Source organism: Mastigoproctus giganteus, chromosome 6 (genome assembly GCF_048544385.1).
Source record: "Mastigoproctus giganteus isolate SK-2022 chromosome 6, ASM4854438v1, whole genome shotgun sequence".
NCBI lineage: Eukaryota > Metazoa > Arthropoda > Arachnida > Uropygi > Thelyphonidae > Mastigoproctus > Mastigoproctus giganteus.
Window position 1 is genome coordinate 33,460,169 of NC_143580.1, and position 23,100 is coordinate 33,483,268.

The 23,100-nt window shown below is 34.7% G+C and overlaps 1 protein-coding gene across 1 annotated transcript in view; it reads left to right on the top strand.

Moving 5' to 3' along the window:
* Window positions 1–417: 417 nt before the first annotated feature.
* Window positions 418–23,100, top strand: part of LOC150084145 (small subunit processome component 20 homolog) — a 343,987-nt gene continuing 321,304 nt past the window's right edge. Inside the window, exons 1-5 of the mRNA XM_090376133.1 lie at window positions 418–491; window positions 3,222–3,301; window positions 3,687–3,922; window positions 14,308–14,443; window positions 21,007–21,097. Of these exons, the coding sequence (XP_090232259.1) occupies window positions 3,751–3,922; window positions 14,308–14,443; window positions 21,007–21,097 (399 nt within the window). The 5' untranslated portion in view covers window positions 418–491; window positions 3,222–3,301; window positions 3,687–3,750. The remainder of the gene's footprint in view (window positions 492–3,221; window positions 3,302–3,686; window positions 3,923–14,307; window positions 14,444–21,006; window positions 21,098–23,100) is intronic.

Here is a 23,100-nt window from a genome sequence, read left to right on the forward strand (position 1 = left end):
CATCGTGATTTCTTCAGTAGCCATAGTCTGGCTCTGTACTAGCAGGTTACACCCAGAAGAAGGTAAGGTTTGGTTAAGATGGGTATTCTTCTCCTCCTCCTGATTCAATAGCCTCAGACCCCAGTAATCTCATATATTTGTTTTATTGGTGCCTCTGTAGCCAGGCGGGCAGGGGCAGCAGTGCATAGCACATGCTTCTTGATTAGACCGGGGTTCAAACCCGTGACCCCCAAATACAGAGGATGCAGAAAGGTCAGGGAATGACCACCGCATATCCCCAGAGCAATATGGCCTTGGTTACTAATGCTTCTAAAAACCAAACAACAACAACAACAACATATTTGTTTTATTATTATATCCTATAATTATTTGTTTGTCCTATAACTGTATAACAGCATAAACTTAATATTTAGTTTTTCAGATCATTTCATCAGTATGAGTTTGCTCCTGAAGAAATTGATGCAGTGTTTGAGGCTATCGTGTGGCCATCAGTAAGTTTTTATTTTTGTTATTTTCTTAAAATTACTATGGAATTTTTAAGGAACTGGCATGAGTACAAAGTTACCATCCCTTTCTTTTGAATTGCTTAAATAGAAAATTACAGTGAACTGCATGCATTAATTACATATTATGTATTGTACATACATATCTTTAATAAAATAAATTCCAGTGTTTTGCTGCTTGAAAGTTGTCATTCTTTTTTTTCTGCTGAAATTCTATATTTTTTTCAAACACATTATTTAATTTGCAATTTGGCCCATGATCTGAAGAGTGCAGGATGATTAATTGGCTGCAATTGGCATCTACAATTTCCATCTGATTTAGATTAATTTAATGATGAAACTATTTCAGCATCTGAGAAACTGATGAAACTATTTCAGCCTCATAACAAGTGAAATCATGATTTTTGTGATAGTTTTGTTTCTTACATATAACCTATTACAGTTAGATTTCAAATGTGTCAATTTCATTGAGTGAAGTCAAAAAATTTTCAGCTAGTCTGAAATTTCACATAATTGCAATTCTACTGTTCATAAACTCAAAATAGTTTTCCTCTCGGTGTTTGCATATATACAGCGGACTTCCATAATGGTGCTCTTAGGGAACTGGCACCAAGAAGCAGTATAAGTGTGGGGACCCCCCCCCCCCCCCCCCGCCATACCTTTGGAGACTTTTTAATTTTTCATCAGTATTTTGGTAGATAGCATTGGGTTTTTTTTTTTTTTTTTTAAGTGTTTATGAAGCAGTGGTTTACATGTAAGTCAATTGTCTTGAAATCAGTGCACAAAAAAAAGAACAATCACTTCAGAGAAGAAATGTGGAGTCTGGATAATAATCTCTGTGTATAATGCTGGTATAAATTTGCCTGGCAAACTTGAGATAGTAGACAAGTCAGTTTTCAGAGTTTTCTGGATGATACACCACATACCTGTACGATATCATTGATCAGTTGTTCTCTTGAACATTGAATGAAAGTGGAAATCACAAAGGACATTCCCCTGTAGCTGTGTTCGCATGCCTTTAATGCCATACACGCATGTCTGCTTTTCTTACTAAAATATTAAACATCTATATGGTGCATAATTAGAAAAGCAAGAGTAAAGAATTGGCTGTTTAACTAATATAAAGATCAATAATGGTTAATTTTCAAAGCAAATAAATGCACAGGATGACAACTCTAACTTATGTTACCAGTAAAATTAGTTTTACTGTTCAAAAATAATTTGAGCTTCAGAATCTACCGGTTTATATGCAGATGCAGCTTTAATAAATGCATCTGCGTATAAACATTGTGGACTTTGTTTGGCATTCAGCAGACTTTTCTGGTTGCCAAAAATAAATGTATAGATACAATGCTGCTATTGGAGTTTTTGAAATGCATTAAGTTAAATATTGTTTTTTATTTTAATATAATAAAATTTTAAGAACCAATTTGTGAATGCTACTCAGAGAACATGTTTTGCATCAAACTGAAATGGCCTGGTTTTGGACATCTGGATTTCAGACTTTCTACCTGTACTGTGGTCTGGTCAGTTTCACCTAATATCAGAGGATTGCTTTTGGTTCAGTTCTTGATTCTTAGATGGACAAACCAAATGTGGCCATCAGTACGAGGATCTCAGATATGTGAGATTTGATTCCATCTTTCATCATTACTGAAATTATTTAAAGATAAAATTCTTATTCTGGTTGCTGGCATTCTCTCTCTCTCTCTCTCTCAATTAGTAGGAAAGAATTGGCAGGTCCACCCCACCCTCCAAGTACCAACCACAAAAACCATTACTGTTCCCCTTAGCTAATAGAATTTTTTCCCTTGACCATTGTGTTTATGACATCACAACTATTTCTATTGGCCAGTAAATGGATATTATTATTATCATCATCTGTTTTGGAGAGTGAACATGAAGAGGACAGTGTAGTCATATCATCACCAAGCTGTCCTAACTGTAATATCATTGTATTTTTGAAAGAATTGTTTTGTTTGCCTGTGGTAATGCTTAGCCATTAATGATTTAAATTTTTATCATTAAACATGTTAAGACTAAAAATATTATTGAAAGTTGTTCCACTGGACAGCTTAAAGTAATGGTAATGGTCTTAGAAGAAAATTTCAGTAAAAGAGTTGAAATAGTGATAAAGGTAAGCAATGTCTTATTTGAATTACTAGTAGGTTAAATATTTATAAATATAAAACTTACATCTATAATTATTCCTATCTTCTTATTTCTATCATTTAATGTTACATTTCTGTATTTTTCAGCTCGTTGGGAATGCAACTCCCTTTTCCCTTAGTTTTAAGTATTTGCCAGGGTTTGCAACCCCCCAAAATTCCAGTTGCATCACTAGATAAAATCACCCAGTGTATGACTTGGATTATTACAAACCTCCATTTAAAAGGTCATGTGAATTGGCAAATTGAAATTCCTGTTTAGGTAATCTTAGTCCATGTACCTCAGTATTTTATATTGAAAGTAATTGTTGTAATTACCTTTGGCCACTTATTCAATGAACATTTGAGGGAAATTTCAATGTTACATCACTCATGCAATACATCAATCACTGGCAGACAGAATTATAAGGATTATTCAGTTCTGTAAAGCCAATTAGAAGCATTAAGCAATAATCATTTTTGCATTTCAGGAGTTTTAGTTTTTTAATCTCATTACCCCTCCCATCTACTGCTGCTGCATATATATATATTTTTTTTTCCCTCTCTTTAGTTACCTCGTCTGGAATTTGAGGCCTTAAACTATCCTCCTCCTTTATTAAATTTATTTGCTACATGGAGTGAAAATTCCAGGTAAATGTTTTCTGTTATTTAATTAATTAATAACATTTATTAATCCCTAATGTAAATTTATCAGTAGAGCATTCATTTTTTAGTAAAAATTTTTAATAATTAATAATATTTGCATTTGTTTTAATGGACATCTTATAGTCAGTCTTCACAGAGTACCTGTTATATATTTTTGGTGTATGTGCATATATGGAATATTCAAAATTACTTAAAACCTTAACTTTCCTTCAGTTTGTGTACTGAATTTATTCTAAGTTATTTAAGCTATTTTCAGAAAAAAATTAATAAATATATCTATTTATTTATAATTAATTAATGAGACACTTATTTAACTTGCTAGTGAACTCAGTATTAACATATTGCTGTTTTTTCCATTTTAATGAAATAGGTATTTTATTCTGTTGGCTAAACATCATCCTATTGATTCTTCCTTGTCTCCTCTGTCCTGCCTAATGTCCTTATATACAGCTAGCAAAGTAAAACCAAAGGTTGTTGCTGTAATCACAAAAATGCTTGATCAACTTCTTACTCTTCAGGATTACACACATAATGAAGATAGTGCACCTCCGTTAATTGTGAATAACTGCTTGAAGGTCCTGAATCATAACTTGCATCATCTTGATGGTAATTTTATGATATTAATACAAAATTATTTCTCAGCTTGTTTCCAGATATGCTGTTATGAAATTTAAATTTCTTGTATTTCTACTAAATGAGATATTGAATAAAATATGGATGATTTTACTGTTCACTTATTATATGATTAGATGAACACACTGTTCCTTTTCTGAGTGACCAATGTTTTGATCACTTTCCATCCATCCAAAAAAATTTTTTCCCTCAATAAGTAATTTTTTTGTGCTATATAAAAAAAAGTTTCTATCCAAATAAAATTTCTATCCATAGTATAACTATGGATAGGAACTTGATAAAATTATTCCATATCCATTAATTGCAATTCGCTGATGTAATCATTACTGCTGTAGCTATCATATGTTTTTGTTTTGAAACTATCTATGTCAGGAGGCTATTGATTCTTTAAAAGCGAACCACAGAAAATGTTGAAAAATGTATCAGTAAAGGCTGTTTTATATTTTGTGTTTTTTTTTTTTTTTTTAGTCCAATGTTCCTCACCTTTTTGAAATTTATTATTGCTTCTCTTGATATTTTTAAATTGGTAAAAATCCTTTTTTTTCTTTTACCTCCAAAATAACAGTGTGATTCAATGTGCAAAGTATAAATAGTCAATTATAGTGTTTAGTGACAATATCCCAAACCTGTTTATTATAAAAAGTATTCAATTAGAATACTAGTTCCCAAATCATTATTATAGTATGGGCACTCAATTTAAAAGACATTTTTTGTAGATGGTTTTTCTGTTGCTACATTGCATTAAAGTAAAGTAAAACCTGTATGTATGTATTCTGTATACAGGTATGTATGTATACAGAATACATAGGTTGCTCCAGGCTGGTCTTGATTAACGCAATTAATTCGTTCTGCGAGTGCATCGCACAAAACGGAAGTGCGTTAATCGAATATAATAATCAATTGGAAAAATTATAATTGGTCCTTGACCTTCTGGAATGTCCATAAAGAATTTTAAAAATACCTTTTAAATAACTTTTTAACCATATACAATGTAAAAGATAATGAAAATAATTATGAGATTAAATGTTTATTGCATAAAACAGTGGTTCCCAAACTGTGCGCCATGGAATATTTTAAATTGTCGAGGGAAACACAGCGATACTCGACATCTGTCGGACACTGCACAAACTACTAGCTCGAGGTAGTTCACAGTTTCAACATTTCTTATTAAGTTGTTTGGACCTAACTACTAAACGGAACTATTAGGTATTTCTTTTGGTCTGGGTGTACCGTGAAAAAATTACTGAGACACTAAGGGCACCATGAACGGAGAAAGGTTGGGAACCTCTGGCAGAAAACACACAGAAGAAATGACTGTTGCGGAAATATTTGAACAGTGTTGACTTTCCCTTTTCATGAATCAATTTCTGATAGTCGACAACAATCTTCTCTGGGCCCTGGCGACATAAATATCGCAGAGAACCTCAAACCTTTTGTTTGAGGTTCTCTGCGATACGAAAGATTTCATCTAGTTCTTTTACCATTATCTCCTTCGCAGTAACATTTTCATCTGGCTCATTTAAAAATTTGAATTTTTAAATGCAAGTCTGTATTGACCTTATTACTGGGAGTCAATCAAGTAACACATCTTCTTCCAGTGGTTGATGGAACACACCGAGGCAGGCAGCAGGCAAACATTTGTTTATTGCCCATCCGACACGTGGTAAGCTTAACACGCGATTCAAATCTTTTTCAACTATTGCATAAAAAAGGGGGGGAAAAAGAAAAAAAAGATTGCATTAACTGGAAATTTGCATCATGTAAAGTGAAAAGTGGTATAATTTTTTCAAATAGTGGTAACTGAAAAACACATTATTGGAATTTGCGTTATGCAAGGCCTGGCTGTATATCTAATTTTGGTAATTTGATTGTAATTAACGATAATTTACTTGCTTGTCTAGCATATTAGCATACTATTACTTGTTTTCTATTATTTAACTAGTAAAACAAACAAAACAAAGTTTTGTTTGTTTTATTAGTTTGATAGGTGCTGAAGAGGCTAAGGCTGTTTAACCAGAAGGAAAACCCGTGCACATGTGCACGGGTTTTCCTTCTGGTTGTAGAAGGGTTGTAGAAGAAATGTAATGCTGAGAGTTAAAAAGAAATTCCAGTTCCATCATCACAAATATTCAAGGTAATCCCTGTTAGAAACATGTGATCTCTACTTCTCCTGTGCTTTCTGAAGATGAACATAGGAGCAGTAGATATTTTTTTTTTGTGAGAAATAAGATGGTGAATTTTTGAAGAAAAAAAATGAAATTAACTAAGTTTTCTTTGCCACATTGGAGAATTATCTACATAATAAATATTTGAGGAAATGAAGCTATTTGTGCAGGGTAAAAGTTTCTCAATCTGTAAGGCAGAATGAAGTGTGCTGTCATAAGCAAAATTATGGATATGATTTTCAGTCAGTGGAAGAAGGACATTAATATACAAGAGAAAAAGAATGGGTGAAAGAACTGAACCTTGGGGAAAAGGTATTAGTGGAGAGGTAAGAAGACAGAGATCTGTCTACCATCACCTGCAATGAGCACTCAGAGAAAGAGAACTGGATAATCAATTTCGAGAAAATAAAAAAGTAGACAGTTCATAAGATTGGACTTGTTTAGAAGACCATTACACCAAACACAATCAAAGGCTTTAGATACACTCCCACCTTAAAGTTTGGAATCACGTTTCATTTTTCTTATTTTTTAAAGTTTTTATTAAAATAGGGCAAACTTGTTTACCAATTTTTATTAAAATATTTTCTATTATGTATAAAAATCAAAAAATGTAAATAATATTTAAGAAATATTTAAGAAATTTCCAGAATATTTGAAAAGATTCCTGAATCTAGAGAACATCGTATATAATTCTATAATATTCTAGAAAGTGGGAGTATTGTTTCAATATTATAAAAGCTTGTAGATGATTTTAGAATGTTTTTTAATAATATAAATTGAAGAGTACACAGTGTAATTTATAAAAATAGGACATCCGTCATTGAGAAAAACTGTTTGGTATAGGTTTTGTGTTTTTTGTGAGAAACATTGCAAGAAATAAGGAAGTGAGTGTTGAAAATGCTATTATAACTCTGTATAAAGAAAGTTATTCCTTGAGAAGTATGGGCAAAAAACTAGGTGTGTCATTTAAAGGAGTACAAACTACCATTTGATGATTCAAGGAGACTGACAGTTTAAAGGAAAAACCACAATCAGGATGACTGCATGTAACAACAGACACACAAGATAAGACCATAACATTAATTTCTAAATGCAATTGATGACTTACTGTACTTGAAATCTGAGCTGAGCTCAATAGGAAGGAAAACTCCCATACATCCACTGTAAAACTTCATGGTTATGTACTGGTCCAAAAACCCTTATTAAAACTGGAAAACTGAAAGAAATGGTTGACTTTGGCTAAGAACTATCAACATTGAACAAATTGAAGAGTGGAAAAACACACTGTGGACCGATGAATCCAAGCATAGTTTATGTGAGACAAACAACTAAAAAAAAATGGTGTCACATTGTTTAGTGTCTACAGTTGAACACTGTGATGGTTGCTTCTGTTTTCTGGGTGACATAATCAGAATTGAAGGAATTTTAAGAAAAGAAGGCTATAAAAACATTCTTGACCATAATGCAATATCCTCTAAACTTTGATGTTGTAGAATTTTATATTACTACGTGACAATGACCTGTAGCACAGCTCTAAGCTATGCAGGGACTTTCTAACAACTAAACAATTGGGGGGTATTTCAGATTATGATATCTGAAATTATGTTATATATTACAACAAGACAGTGCCTTGAAGCACAGCTCTAAGCTATGCAGGAACTTTTGGCCCCTTGGTGGTTTACCAAGGGGCCAATAGAGATTTTATAGGACACCTTGTAGATTACCTGAATAAGTATCTTGACTAACAAATGTTAGTCACGACACTTATAAAATTATTTGCCAGAATGCCACAATCTGTGTAACGAGTGATAAAATCTCATGGATGATATTTTGATGAAAAATCAGTATAGTTGTTAATATTAATCATTTCAATATTTTGCTTTAAATTTTTCAGTGCTTAATAAAAAATCTTAAAATAGTTTGTAGTGTTTTTTATATTAAACCTTACATTGTCATATCTAGTTTCAAAACAATTAACAAAAATTGTTGTTATATACTGATTCCAAGCTTTTAGGTGGGAGTGTCTAAAGCTTGAGGTTTCACCAAAATTTTTAATGAAATTTGTCTAAAGATGAGTAACATAAGCCAGTATATCACCAGCGGACAAACAGTAATGGAAACAGTATCAACAGAAAGATCAACAAAAAAGTTTCGAGATAGTTTAAGAGTTGGCAGTTTATAGATTTCTCCATTACTGTGGAAAGAGTAGTGGTAAGTGCAGTGGGGTGATAATTAGGTGGGAGGGATTTGTCAACCTTATTAAACTGGGATGTGAGCAAATTTTCAAGCAGAAGGAAACACCATTTTGCTATTTTACAATTTTAGGATCAGGAGCTTTCTTGAAATCTTCTGAACACCTTTCTGTTGGAAGTTCACAGGAGACAGCATGTGGTGGTAGGAGGTGGTTTACCAAGATCATCAGTACAAGTTAGTAGGATGCTGGTAAGTCAGCTTTATCTTCAGCTGAGGATACAATAAAACCTCAGGTTTTAACAGAGGTAGAAGTATAGTTGGACAGAAGTTGTAGCCATTCTAGAGACCAGAATACTCAATTACCATTTGGTCAAGAAACAAGTTTTCTACTCTTAGCCCGTTCAAAATCAAGTTTGGATTGATTAATAATTGTTTTACAATTATTCCAAGCTTTCATGATGGAAGCTTAGGCAGTAAATGAAGCTTGAAATTTGAGTACAAGCCAGTTGCAATATGTACCATTCTTATCTTGAAAAACCCGAGCACATTTATTGGAAAACTAAGTTTAGATAAAGGACTTGATTTTAAAGTGGAATGTGGTATAAAGGATTTCATCCCTACAAGAATAACTTCACTGACACAATCTGAGCAAACATTGAGTTTGAAGATTTAAAACATAATCCAGCCAAGGAAAAGAATAATAGAAAATCTCACGGATCATCCCATTTCACATTCTTTAATACCAAATGTCACTGAGGATGGCCATCAGTGAGAGAGAGAGAGAGAGAGAGAGAGAGAGAGAGAGAGAGAGAGAGAGAGAGAGAGTTGCCATTTGAGAAGAGACCACCAGCCACCAAATTAGGATGTGAGATGCCCAGAGAACCACTAACATTGAACATGTATTTGGAAGGATAGTTAGTGAAAAGGAGATCAAGAGTGTTGGGTTACCTCATATTTGGTACACATTGAGATCACGGGTAAGATGTAAGATGGATCACAGAGTGGCTGAAGGACAGGAGGCAAAGGATTATGATTAATAGATACTCTTCATATTGTTACAATTTTATAAGTGGAGTCCCCAAAGATTGGTTCTGATTTTCATCATGACGTTGACAAAATGGAGGGAATGAGAAAGAGCATGCTGCGAAGATAGTATTAGCATTATCATTAGCATTAGTAGAGGCATTTGATGCAAGAAAGCAAGCTTATGCAGCATCAGCCAAAAAAAAAAAAAAAAAAAAAAACCCACTTCCACTTCACCCCTCTGTTCGTTCAAAATACCTGTCCAGCTGAGCCTTAAACTTATTTAGGCTATCAACCTCCACCACAAGGGATGGAAGTCTGTTCCACCAACCAACCACCCGCTGGCTAAAGGCAAATTTCCGCACGTCTATCCTACATCTGTCTTTCCTCAATTTGAATTTATGCCCTCAGGTGATTTTTCTGAGCTAGAGGAAGAATCCCATCAGCATTGAGCATGCTTAAACCATTCAAGGCTTTATACACCTCTATCAGATCACCTCACTGGTGCCTAGTCTCCAGACACTGTAATTTGCAAAACTTAATCCTTTCTTCGTAAGAGCACCCCTTTGTTCCATTCACTAATCTTGTTGCCCTTCTCTGTACTCATTCCAGCAGCTCTACATCCTTCTTGAAATGAGGCCTCCAGACCTGTATACAGTACTCTAGGTGTGGCCTGACTATTGCCTTATACAAGGGAATGATCACCTCCTTATCCCTGCTAGAAAAATTCCTATATATCATTGACAATACACCATGAGCTACTCTTGCAGCCCGTCTGCACTGCTCAGAGAACTTCATATCTGCCTGCACAACCACCCCCAAGTCCCTTTCATTCTCTACCACTGTCAGTGTAGTACCACAGAGTTGATACGTTGCTCTGGGGTTGCTGTTTCCCATGTGTAGTACTTTACATTTGTCAATGTTAAACTTCATTTGCCACCTCTCAGCCCATCTGCTCAACCTTTCCAGATCCTGTTGCAGCAGCATAGTGTCAGTAGTGTCCTTGACAACCCTGCCAACCTTTGTATCGTCTGCAAACTTGGACATTAAGCTTGATATACCATCATCAATATCATTTATAAATACAGAAAACAATAATGGACCCAGCACTGAGCCCTGAGTAATAGTAATAGTAATAGAGGCATGTGATACAAGAAAGCAAGCGTATGAGCTTATGTAGCATCAGCCAAAAATAATAAATAAATAAATAAATAATAAAGAAAAAAATTCACACAACCATTCCCTTTAAATGTTTGTCCAGTTCCTCCTTAAATTTATTTAACCTATCAACTTCCACGACAGATGGAAGTTTGTTCCAGCAATTAACCCCCTGTTGGATTAAAGCAAATTTCCGCACATCTATTCTACATCTGTCTTTCCTTAATTTGAATATATACCCCCTTAGGTTTGAAATCTGAACAAGTGGAAGAATCCCATCAGAATTCAGCATGCTCAACGTATTCAAGGCCTTATACACCTCAATCAGATGACCTCGCAGGTGCCTAGTCTACAGCTGCTGCAATTTGCAGAACTTAAGCCTCTCTTGGTAAGAGGATCCCTTCATTCCCCCTCACCAATCTTGTTTCCCTTCTCTGTACATGCTCAAGCAAATCTACAATGAGCAAATCTCCTTCCTAAAATGAGGCCTCCAGACCTGTATGCAGTACTCAAGGTGTGGGCTGACCATTGCCTGATACAGAGGGACAATCACCTCCTTTTCCCTACTAGCAAAATTCCTGTATATCATTGACAAAACTCCATGACCTGCTCTTGCCCTGTCTGCATTGCTCAGAAAACTTCATATCTGACTGCACAATTACTCCCAGGTCTTTTTCATTTTTTACCACCCTAAGTGTAGTACCACATAGTTGGTATGTTCCTCTGGGGTTATTTCTGCCCACATGCAGTATTTTGCATTTGTCAATGTTAAACTTCAGTTGCCACTTCTCAGCCCATCTGCCCAAATTTTCTACATCCTGTTGCAGTAGCACACTGCCATTAACAACCCTGCCAACCTTTTTATCATCTGCAAACTTTAATGCTAAGCCTGATATACCTTCATCAATATCATTGATAAATATACAAAACAACAGTGGGCCCAACACCGAACCCTGTGGGACTCCACTAATAACATTAGGCCATGAAGAGTAGCATCCATTGATTACCACCCTCTTTCTTTTCCCACTCAACCACCCTTCATCTCCAATTTTTACAGTAGTCTTCCATGCGCAACAGTGTCAAAAGCTTCCTGAAATCCAACTATATGATATCAAAATTATTTTTCGCAATCAGTTCCTTTGTAAACTCATCATGGTATCTGGTCAAGTTTGTCAGACAAGGCTTTCCCTTAACAAACTCGTGCTGGGTCTGAATTATTTCTGCAATCTTGTCTAGATGATCCTGCAATGCATCTTTAATCAGTAACTCCATTATTTTACCTGAAACAGAAGTTTAACTAACTAGTCTGTAATTATTCATGTCACCCTTCGACCCCCCTTTGTGAATTGGGGATACATTTGCACATCTCCAGTCCATGGGGACTTCCCCTGAGTCAATGGATGCTCTAATAATTATGGCTAAGGGTTTGGTTAGTTCCTTTGCCAAAATTGGGAGAATGGTCAGTGATCACTTTCAAGCAGCACTCCTTCATTGACTTAGATAAGTTTCAAGGATGGTCAGAAAAGTTGCAGCTATCTTAAGTTATGGTTGTATTCAAATCACAGGAAACAGTACAGAAAAAAAAAGAATTTAGGAGTTACAATATGGGGAAGATATGTCCTTTATTTTCCCTCTGGGCACTATAGAAAATCCCATTAATGATTTGTCATACTTTTTCTTGCCACTGTATATTCTTACTGTACAAAGAAGTCGTAATACCACACTTGGAACACTGTCCAGTTATGGAGACTGCTGCTGATAAAGGCGCATCCATTCCAGCTTCTTAAAAGGGTCCAAAGTCAGACAACTGACTTGGCGAAATTTGCAAAGGGTGCCCTCGTAAGGAAAGACTTTAAATATATGGTCTATAGAGCTTGGCAACCAGAAACCTTAGAGTGGACCTGATTGAGGTCTGTAAGTTTCTGAGAGGAGATAGTAAAATGAGGAAAGGTCAATTTCCAATGTGTAAATGATACAAGGGCCATAAATTCAGATTGTGAGGAAAATGATGTAGACATGATTATAGGAAGTTTTCTTTTAGCCAGAAAGTTGTTAATTACTGGAAAAGTTACCTGTGTTAGTAGTTAGGCTGAGAGTTTGAGTAAATTCAGAGATTAGCTGGATAGTTATCTGAACGAAAAGGAAATACATAGGTAGTTTATTTAATCTTTTTATATATTTTATTATTTATTTTCAATTTGTTTTTTTATTCGTTATTGTTTTATTATTTATTTATTTTTTGGCAGCAAAACCTGTGGCTCTCTTGCACTATGTGGCTATTGCTAATACTAATACTTCTTTGTTGTGTCCTTCAAAATTATCTTTGCAGTTGGTATTCACTACTTGTGAGAAGTTCAAATGTAATCCAATTCTGGATTATACAAAGTATGTGTCACACAGCTGACTGGTGGAATCCAAGAATTCCATGATGTGAATAACATGTTATCTTTGGACTGTCCAGCCACCAGTGTGGAGGCCTTCAAGTTTCTATCAGATATTTGACAGAATCATTTTCCTATCTACAATCAGTCTCAACATACATTTTTCTTCTAGCATCGGGAGTCTTGGAATCCTGTGTACATTTGACTCAGTGGCATATGTTAAATACTACTCAAAAATATACAGCAAACCGCAAAATCTGGCACTTTGCAATCCAAAATTCTTTAACATATGACACATTATTACAAAAAAGTTACCACTTTACAACTCAGAAATGTTGAGAAAACAATTAAATATTTGTATTAATAATTGCATTTGTCTTTAAGAATCCATGCAAAAAAAAAAAAGGGTGACTATCTCTCTTTTTTTAGTGCCATCACTTATTCGGTAATTTTTGTAACTTAGCATGAGCTGCTCTTCCAAATTGCAGCTATATAGCTGGTTATACTTCTCTTACATGAGCCAGTGAGCAGTTTGGCAGCATCACATTAGAACAACTGAGAGTGAAGAGGGATAGAAAATGTATTGTCTTTTGGAAAAATCTATGCTTGATCTCTTTCATAAATAGTGACTTGCTGGCATGCACAAACAACAGATGTAATTCCACACAACCATGGATTTTTGGTGCTATTATAACTAATCATACAGCTAGTTAGTTGCATGACTAGTTATAATGGCAGGGCTGGTCCCAAAATTCAGGAGACCTAGGCGTGAGAATTAATTTGGTTTATCCAGTTTATCTTGCCAGGACTGAGTCCAAGTCCCCACCCCTGTTGGGAATTTCAGCCAATTTCACTCACAGGCCCAGATGGTTTGCACCTACTATTCCCCACACTTCCCTTTCCAAAAAAAGTTGGGGGAGAAGCTGAATCATGTCAGAAATGACATTTAGCAATCTTTGGTTGAATTTCTCTATATTGCATAATTGTGATAGACTGCACATGCCTATTTAGGATTATTCCTTAAGAAGGATAGTTAATTTGATTTTTTTTTATTATTTTCCTGTGCAATAGTATCTCTTCTCTGAAGCACATTCATTGATATTTTCTCTGATACTCTACTAGCTTTGCATTTAAAATTGATGTTACAGTACATAACATTCATTTACATTTAACAAATTTACCTTTGTAACATGCCTAAGGAAAGGATAGTTCTATATGCCAGTATATTAAAAATATTTGGAAGATTTTTATCATTATTTTGTGAAATTGATGTTTATTTTATTTTATTATTTATTTATTATTATTATATATATATTTTTTTTTGTACAGCTGTTGTATTTTCACATCATGTTGTTTTAACATGATGTATAAAAACTGAAAATGTATTACTTTCTTTTTGAAAAAATTAAGTCCGTATTGTTTCCTATTTATTTCCTAGAACCTCCTAATTATGGTACTCTGCTAGTTATTCCATACATTTCTCAAATTATGGCAAGACTTCATATCATAGTGGAAAATATTTCCAGAAATAACAAGAAATCTTTGTCATCTAGAGATCTTAATTTACTTACAAGGTTAGTTCGTCAGTGGTAAAGATTTTTTAAAAAAATTTTTACCCTCTCATAAAAATTTGAAAAATAGTTATACTTATAACCTTAAGTATGTTAGAGTGAAATCCAATTTTATAATACCCATAATGTCTAACACACTATTTCTGTCTCTCTTTCTTTAGCACTTCAGCCTGCATAGGGTATAATCTGCCTGTAATTTCTTAAAGAAATCAAAGATAATTCGTGAGAATTATCTGCAAGAATTATTAAAGAAATTAAAAATAGGTTTTACTCTGCTCAGGCAGGTGCTTAAGTTTCCACTTATCTTCATTCCAAAGTTTGTTTAAATTTATTAGATTGCTTAAATTTACAGATTGGTTAGATTGTGGAATTTGTGTATATATTCATGTAGAATTTTTGTAAAAGAATAAGAGAAGTTTACCTCAATATGATATGTAGAACACTTCTATGTATCACATTGAGGTAAACTTCTCTTATTCTTTTACAAATATTGATATCAACGTAGAACGTATTGAGCATTATAGCTCTGGTTCATACTATCAAATTCGTGTAAATTAATTTTATCGGTTTCTTATTGATGATAATATTTTTATTTTTATCTTTTATTTTTAATCTGATTGCCAACACAACTCTTTATCTTTCTTTTCTGGCTAAATGCTTATATAGTCTTTACTTAAAATTAAATTGATTAATTTTTGCTATAGTGGTTTATGTATCACAGGAAGTGTTAGCAACCTTTTTAAAGTAGAGAGGTGCACACCAGTAATAAAATTTTAAATCAAACATTCTATATACAGAAACTACCTATTCTATTTTTCATTTTATTTTTTATGCATTTATAGTAATGTATTCTTATATTTCTACACTTATATTATTACATGGTTAAATAAATAACAATAATGTAAAATACAAGCATGAAAATCAGTTACATTAAAAATCTTAAGCAGTTAAATACTTGTTTTAAATTACTGTAAACTTAAAACAAATAACTTTATTTATTTCAGAATTAAAAATTTTGAATTAAATTAAAAGAAGATGAAAATTACAAAATTGTAACTGGGTATATTCTCCATGAGTATGCCATATCCAAAAATTTCATTACTTCATACAGCATGCCCCCCCTTTCTTATTATTGAATACACCATGAATTCCGATATTCCCTGTAATTTGGAATCTCCTCTTTTCGATCTTCTCTCGCTTAAAATCCTCTCTACCTCATTCTGTCAAATTCATCTGTTGTCTCTACCATTCTCCCAACTCCACTAATCACTTGGAGCTCTTTGACTTCGTCTCTTTGCAACTTGACTTTCTCCAGTCCAACTTGTCTAAATGTGAGGTAATTTTCCTTGGTGATTCTGATGTTCACAACTCCAGCTGGCTTCCATTTTCTAGTCACACAGACCCAGCTGATTGAGATGCTGATGCTTTTGCAATTGCTAATGACCTCGCACAAATTGTTCATTTACCTTCATATAGGCCTCTGGGGTTGGGTATACTCATACTATGATTTTTAGTGTTTCACTGTTGAGAAAGAAGGCAGAAGCCTTTGAAAGCTTCAGTTAGTATTTTAGCGCTTTTAACCTAGTATATTTTATTGCATTTTAAATTCGGTATTTTATTATCCTGTATATCACAGTTGTCTTATTTTAAAATTACTATCAGTAATATGGTATTTTGTTTGTAAATAAATTTATTGTAAATATTAAATATTTTAAAAATTTGGGTTTTTCGTCTTTCGTTTTATTCCATGGTTGGTGAGAAACACTAAAAATCATAGTATGTTCATTTACCTACCAGAATAACGGACAATCCTAGCCATACAGCCAACATGCTTGATCTTTTTTTCACAAACAACCCTTCTCAGTACACGGTCGAAGTGATTGGTCCTTTAGGCACATCAAATCACAACTTGGTGATTGTCAGTTCTCCGATGGAGCCTTTATCTCATGGCTATTGACAATCTCGTGTTGTTTGGCATTACAAGAATGCAAAATGGAATGACCTGCAAGATATCTTTTTTCTTTTCCTTGGTTGGATTAATGTTTCAAAACTTCTGATGTCAACGTTTGCTCAGATCGTGTCACTCAAATTATTCTTGTAGGACTGGAATCCTTTATTCCACACTCCGCTTTAAAATCTTGTCCTTTATCTAAACCTTGGTTTTCTAATAAATGTGCTAAAGCTATTCATGAGAGGAATTCTTTTCTTTCTTTCTTTCTTTTTCAAGATTTCTTTTGTTCTTTTCCTTGATTAGATTACTGTTTCAAAACTTCTGATGTCAACGTTTGCTCAGATCGCGTCAATGAAATTATTCTTGTAGGAATGGAATCCTTTATTCCACACTCCGCTTTAAAATCTTGTTCTTTATCTAAACCTTGGTTTTCCAATAAATGTGCTAAAGCTATTCACGAGAAGAATGCTGCATATCGTAATTGGCTTGTGTCCAATTCTTCAGTTTCATTTTCTGTCTACACCAAAGCTTGCAACAATTGTAAAGCAGTTATTAATCAATCAAAACTATATTTTGAACAGGCTAAGAGTAGAAAATTTGCTTCTTGTCCTAATGGTAGCCAAGCATTCTGGTCTCTTGCCAAAGCTATTGGCCACAACTTTTGCCAATCTCTGCTCCCACCCCTGTCAAAACCAGATGGTTTTATTGTCACTTCAGCTAAGGATAAAGCTGACCTGCTAGCATCCCATTTTTCTTCCATCTCATGTATTAATGATCTTGGTAATACACCTCCCACCATTCCTAGCACACTCCATTCAATGCATCCTATGGTCTTTTGTCAAAAGGATGTGAGAAGAATTTTGACGAATCTTGATGCAAAGAAAGCTCCAGGTCCTGATGGTATTTCTCCATTTGTTCTCAAAACCTGCACTCCTGAACTTACTCCTGTTCTTTGCCGCATCTTTTCACTTTCTTATTCCAAATGTGTTTTCCTTCTGCTTGGAAATTTGCTAATATCCAGTTCCTAAAAAGGGTGACAAATCCCTTCCAATCGAATTATCGTCCCATTCCAATTACTTCTACTCTTTCTAACGTAATGGAGAAATTAATGAACCGCCAACTCTTAAACTACCTAGAAACCTTCTGTCTGTCCAACGATCGTCAGTAGGGACTCCGTCAGCGTCGATCCATTGGTGATATTCTGACTTATGTTACCCATCTGTGGACAAATTCAATAGAAAAGTTTGATGAAACCCAAGCAGTTCCTCTTGACATCTCAAATGCTTTTGATCGTGTTTGGCATAAAGGTCTTCTAAACAAGCTTCCATCTTATTGTTTGCCAACTGTTTTTTGTAATTGGTTATCCTGTTTTCTCTTTGACTGCTCACTGAGGGAAGGTGATGGTAGATGGCTCTCTGTCTTCTAACTTCTCCACTAATGCTGGTGTCCCCCAAGGTTCAGTTCTTTCCCCACTCTTTTCTTCTTGTATATTAATGACCTTCTTTCATTGATCAGAAATCCTATCCATAGTTTTGCTGATGATAGCACATTGCATTCCACTTTCCAGTTTGAAAAACCTTGCCGTGCTCAATCAGCTTCAACTTCTCAAATATCCACTACCAATTCCTTAAATGCCGGTCTCCAGGTAATTCTGCAGTGGGGCAAAGACAACTTAGTTGATTTCAATCCTTCTAAAACTGAGTCCTGTCTTGTCTCTCGCAAAAAGGATTCTTCTGTTCCTATGCTTATTTTTAGTGATGCTCTAATTTCTAGGCGAGACAATAAATCTCTTTTGGGGATTACCCTGGCTTCTAATCTCTCTTGGCACAAGCATATTACAAATATTGCTTCCTCTCCAGGGTGCCTCCTTAGCCAGGTGGGAAGGAGCAGCAGTGCGTAGCACACGCTTCTTGATTAGACTCGGGGTTCGAGCCCATCACCACCAAATACGGAGGATGTGGAAAGGTCAGGGAATGACCACCACATATCCCGGAGCAATATGGCCTTAGTTGCTAATGCTCCTAAAAACCAAACAAACAACAACAACAGCTTCCTCTCCATCTAAAATATTGGGTTTTTTCTTTCACTCTCTGTGTTACTTTTCTTCAAAACAGCTGTTCACTCTGTAAAAATTGCAAATCTACCCTACCATGGAATATTGTTCCCACATCTGAGGCGGTGCCCCCAAAACCTCTCTCAGGCTTCTAGATTCCATTGAGAAGAGGGCAGTTAGATTAATTAATGACTCATCTTTAACAGTCTCTTCACTCTCTGTCTCATAGGCGTACTGTTTCTGCTGCATGCCTTTTCTACAGATACTTCACTTCTGTGGGCACTGTTCTCTGAATTGGCTTCTATAATTCCCGCTCTCTCTCTCACACTTTCAAAACAGTCCGAACCCTTACCACCAACATCCGTTTACAGTCCAACTTCAAACTCAGAGAACTAACTTTTCATCTTCTTTTTTATTCATTCAACTGCTGTTTTCCGGAACAACCTTCCTTCATACATATTTCCTGAAAATTAGTCTACAGAAGTTCAAGTCTAATGTCAACAAATATCTTCTTTCATCTTCTCAACCTCCAACCCAAGCACGGTACTAAGTACTATAGGTTCTAATACCTCTTGTGTTTGGTATTTTCATATAAAGAAGAAAAAAAACTTAGTAGTTACGAATTATGTGATTTTTTTTTGTAACTTTTTTTTTGTAACTACTTAGTAGTTGGCTATGTATAAACACGATGCTATAGCGCAAACCTTTACATTAACTTCTTCATAACCTGAGACTATTGCTTTAAACAAATTATGTAATTTTCAATTACTCTGCACCATCAGGCATATCTCATATTGTGGAGTTATACTTCGCAACTGGGTTGTCATCATTGCAACACCAGGATACCTACCCACCGACCGATGAATACCCAATAAGCTCTGAAACAGTAGTCTTCTCTATTAGAGAAGCGTTGCTTATTAGAGGTAGTGCAGTATCATGAAAACTTGTTGTGAAGGCATTCACAATATGAGATATACTTAAATGATGCCAATTTTGTAACTACTTCAAATGTTCATACATAGTCAACTACCAAGTAGTTGACTACATATGAACATGATGCTATAGCACAAACCTATACATTAATGAAAAGACGATGATTGATAATAATAGCACAACTCTGGAAAAGCATTTCAAAATTTAAAAGGTCAGTATTTGTATTGGTTATGTTTAGCAGTTTCGTTAAGTGTCATCACTTGAAAATTAAATTTAAAGACAGTCTTACCAGTTTAGTGTGATCCCTAACCTTAGTCAGGTTTTCACATTCTGACATATATTTGGAAACTTTAAGCTTCATAAAGGCTTCCAAGTGATCAATTATCAACCAGCACCAAAAGGAATATTTAGACTGACCTGTGAAAATACCTGTTCATACACATGTGGATTCAGAAATTGAAAGCATTACAAATGCAATTTCTTCAAACAGTTTTAATTTGTTGGCAGGTTTCTATAGCAATCATGATAGAAAGGGCACATCGGCTTTCTTGGTAGCTTCAAATGCACTTCTGTCCAAACTTTGACAAATCTGAGCTTTTCAACTCTATCAGCTGAATTTTGAAATCATTTATTAAATTACAGACAAATAAAGTCCACTCACCAGGAAGTGATAAGATTTAATTTGACATTAAAACATTGGCTAACATTGGTGGAATTCTTGAAATCTGTCAAATTTTGATTCTAATGCTTTCATGTACTTTCAGATCTCACTAATGCTTACTAAGCAACATTTGGATTGACTAGACAAAGACAGCAAATTTAAAATTGAGAATGTAGTTTGACAAGGAGCCACAATATCTTCGAAGTTGTTTACTGCTGCCCTTGAGGAAGCTTTCAGAAGATTGGACTGGTCGCAGAAAGGAGTCAGTATGAATGGAGAGTACCTAAACCATTTACGATTTACATTTACAGATGACATTGTGATCATAAGCCGGCTTGCAAGTTCAGCTTGGTTTATTATGAAAATGTTTTAACTATTTAATGGTATATACCATCAAACCGAAGCAGTTACATCACTGGGTCTCATTACAGACAAAAAACAAAAAGCCTGATTCAGTGGATGCAGTGTGTTATTTTCAAAATCCATTAACATGTGAAGGTTTGCTGTAATAAAATACAAGGCGCCTCCGTAGCCAGGTGGGCAGGAGCAGCAGTGCGTAGCACACGCTTCTTGATTAGACCGAGGTTCGAGCCCGTGACCACCAAATACAGAGGATGCGGAAAAGTCAGGGAGACCACCGCATATCCCCTGAGCAATATGGCCTTAGTTGCTAATGCTCCTAAAAAACCAAATAAATAAATAAACAAACAAACAATAAAAAATAATACCTAATTTTCAGTAACTAAGCAGCTTCATCTTAAATTCATATTCTCACTCATTCATCTTGACTTAGAAAGACTCAAGGATAACAAATTACCAGTCCCCCCCCTCTCTCTTCCCCATTTCAGTTTCCAATTCCTTATTGTCTTTTTATCCAAGTAAATTTAATAGCTGTGATGCTGCATAACATGCAAAACCCCCCTTCAAAGAACAGATCTCAATTTTATTTTATTTGTTATTTTATATAGGATAAGTGAACATGTTGATGACCCACAGCAGTGTAAAGGTTTGGTTAGGCTTCTAATTCCAACTCTAACTAAGGCACGGAAGCAGACTATGGTAAAGTTATTTACATAAATCTTTTTATTTTTAAGATAGCACTGTGTAACAAAAACTTGTTTTGTTGATTTTCTGTTCAGTGTTCCAATTTAGGTGTTCCAGGTACAATTTTGGCATTGGTTGTGCCCACAATATTTGGAGGGAATCATACATTTCAACTCTTCTTGATTTCTCTGAATGTTTTACGATATACCTTCAAATGCATATAATTTTTTTTTTTCTGATTTCAGGTTTTTAAGATAATACTGTGTAATAAAAGTTTTACGTTTCCTTTCATGATTTAGGTGCATTGAGTATAAAATTTTGTCATTAGTTACATTGTACAGCCATGATATTTGGAAAGAATCTTACTTTTAAGATTGTTATATGTTTGGATTTTTAAAATTGTTATATTTTTAGTCAGGCCTATTAAGATTGTTATATTTTGGTTAGGCCTTTCAAGATTGTTATATTTTGGTTAGGCCTTTTAAGATTGTTATAGCTACTGATCAATGTTGTAGAAGAAGTATTAGAATGGCCAAGTTATGCAAGGAAGTGGACATTTTTTCCATCTGATTAAAAAAAATTAAAAACATAGCATTATGGTTTTCGGTGCATATTAAACATATTCTTGAATGTCTGTGGGTGATCAAGAAAATTGTGGTAACTACTGAACATTAGAAGGGTAACTATGTGATAGCACAAGCTCTCTCTCTTGAAATTTGAGGAATTGCAAATTCCTCACATTTTGAAAAGAGAGCTTCCCGATTAACATGATTCTTTGCTAATGTTGCTGACATTTTGTATATATGTGAGAAGGCTCAAGAAACATTATTTATCTAAGTATGTTATCCTCTGCTACACCAGTGTCACACAATGGAGAGACAAATTCCCGGTCTACTTTAGAAGAGACTTCACAGGTGGTGGACTCATCTGGTGAACAGGATGATGATTGTGATTTCAACATAGCATTCCCAAGAAAACCTTCACATATCCCTAATCATTAGAATTAAACTTTTTCAGAGACTACGATTATACAATATATGTTGCCCAATACAATACCCAATTCCTTTTGTGTTTGTGTCAAGAAATGTCATTGTGTTCTGTCTGTGAATTTTGCAAATTCTGTGGTCAGTTTGCCTGTTTTTCTGAAATTAAAAACCCTGGTTTCCAGTAGAAACTATGAAACTGAAATCCTGACTCAAGGTGTGAAAAAGCCCATAAAAACTACTCCTGTCTGTGAACAATGATCATCACCACTATGCTAGCTGCAAGTGCTACAGAGCTTTTGGAATCTCATATGAAAAGTTGAATATACTGAATTCTAACTGCACAAAATTTGCTTACAAGAAAAGGCATCTGTATTTCTACATACTTTCAGAATTCTGATGTTTATATTGTTTATATTGCTTCTGTAATTAATACTAATGGTTGTGGATTCACATCTCGTCCGTGGTTAAAAATCTTGCCACAGAATTTTGCAGATCTGCTTCATAATGTGCTAACAGTTCTTAGGAAGTCTTATGCTGATCATGTTTTTGATTGAGTGTTAAAGGCCTTAGAACCATCGTGCAGAAACCTTTGATAAACCCAATTCCTTTGTCATAATTTTTGCACTCATTCATATGAAACGCCCATAACCAGCACTATTATCTAGAATTGGTAATTGCCAGTCTGTCATCACCATATTGAGTACTGTATAATTTTAATTTAATTAATTTATTTATTTAGTTTTTTTTGCAATTAGCTGTTGGTTATCTTCATTGCTGCTTCTTTCCCGTTTGAATTCTTTTGCTTGTTTTTTCTCCATGTCGTATGATGGAACAGATGCACCTGAAATATGTACTATATCATTATGGATATCTTTCAGTATTGAATCTTATGACAATACAGTAAACCTTCGATTCAGTGAATGAAACATGATTGGCCATAGAGTGCATTTCAAAGTGCTTATGACATAGAGGAAACTGTGTTGTTATGTTATTGTTATTTGGAGTATTAGCAACTAAGGCCATATTGCTCCG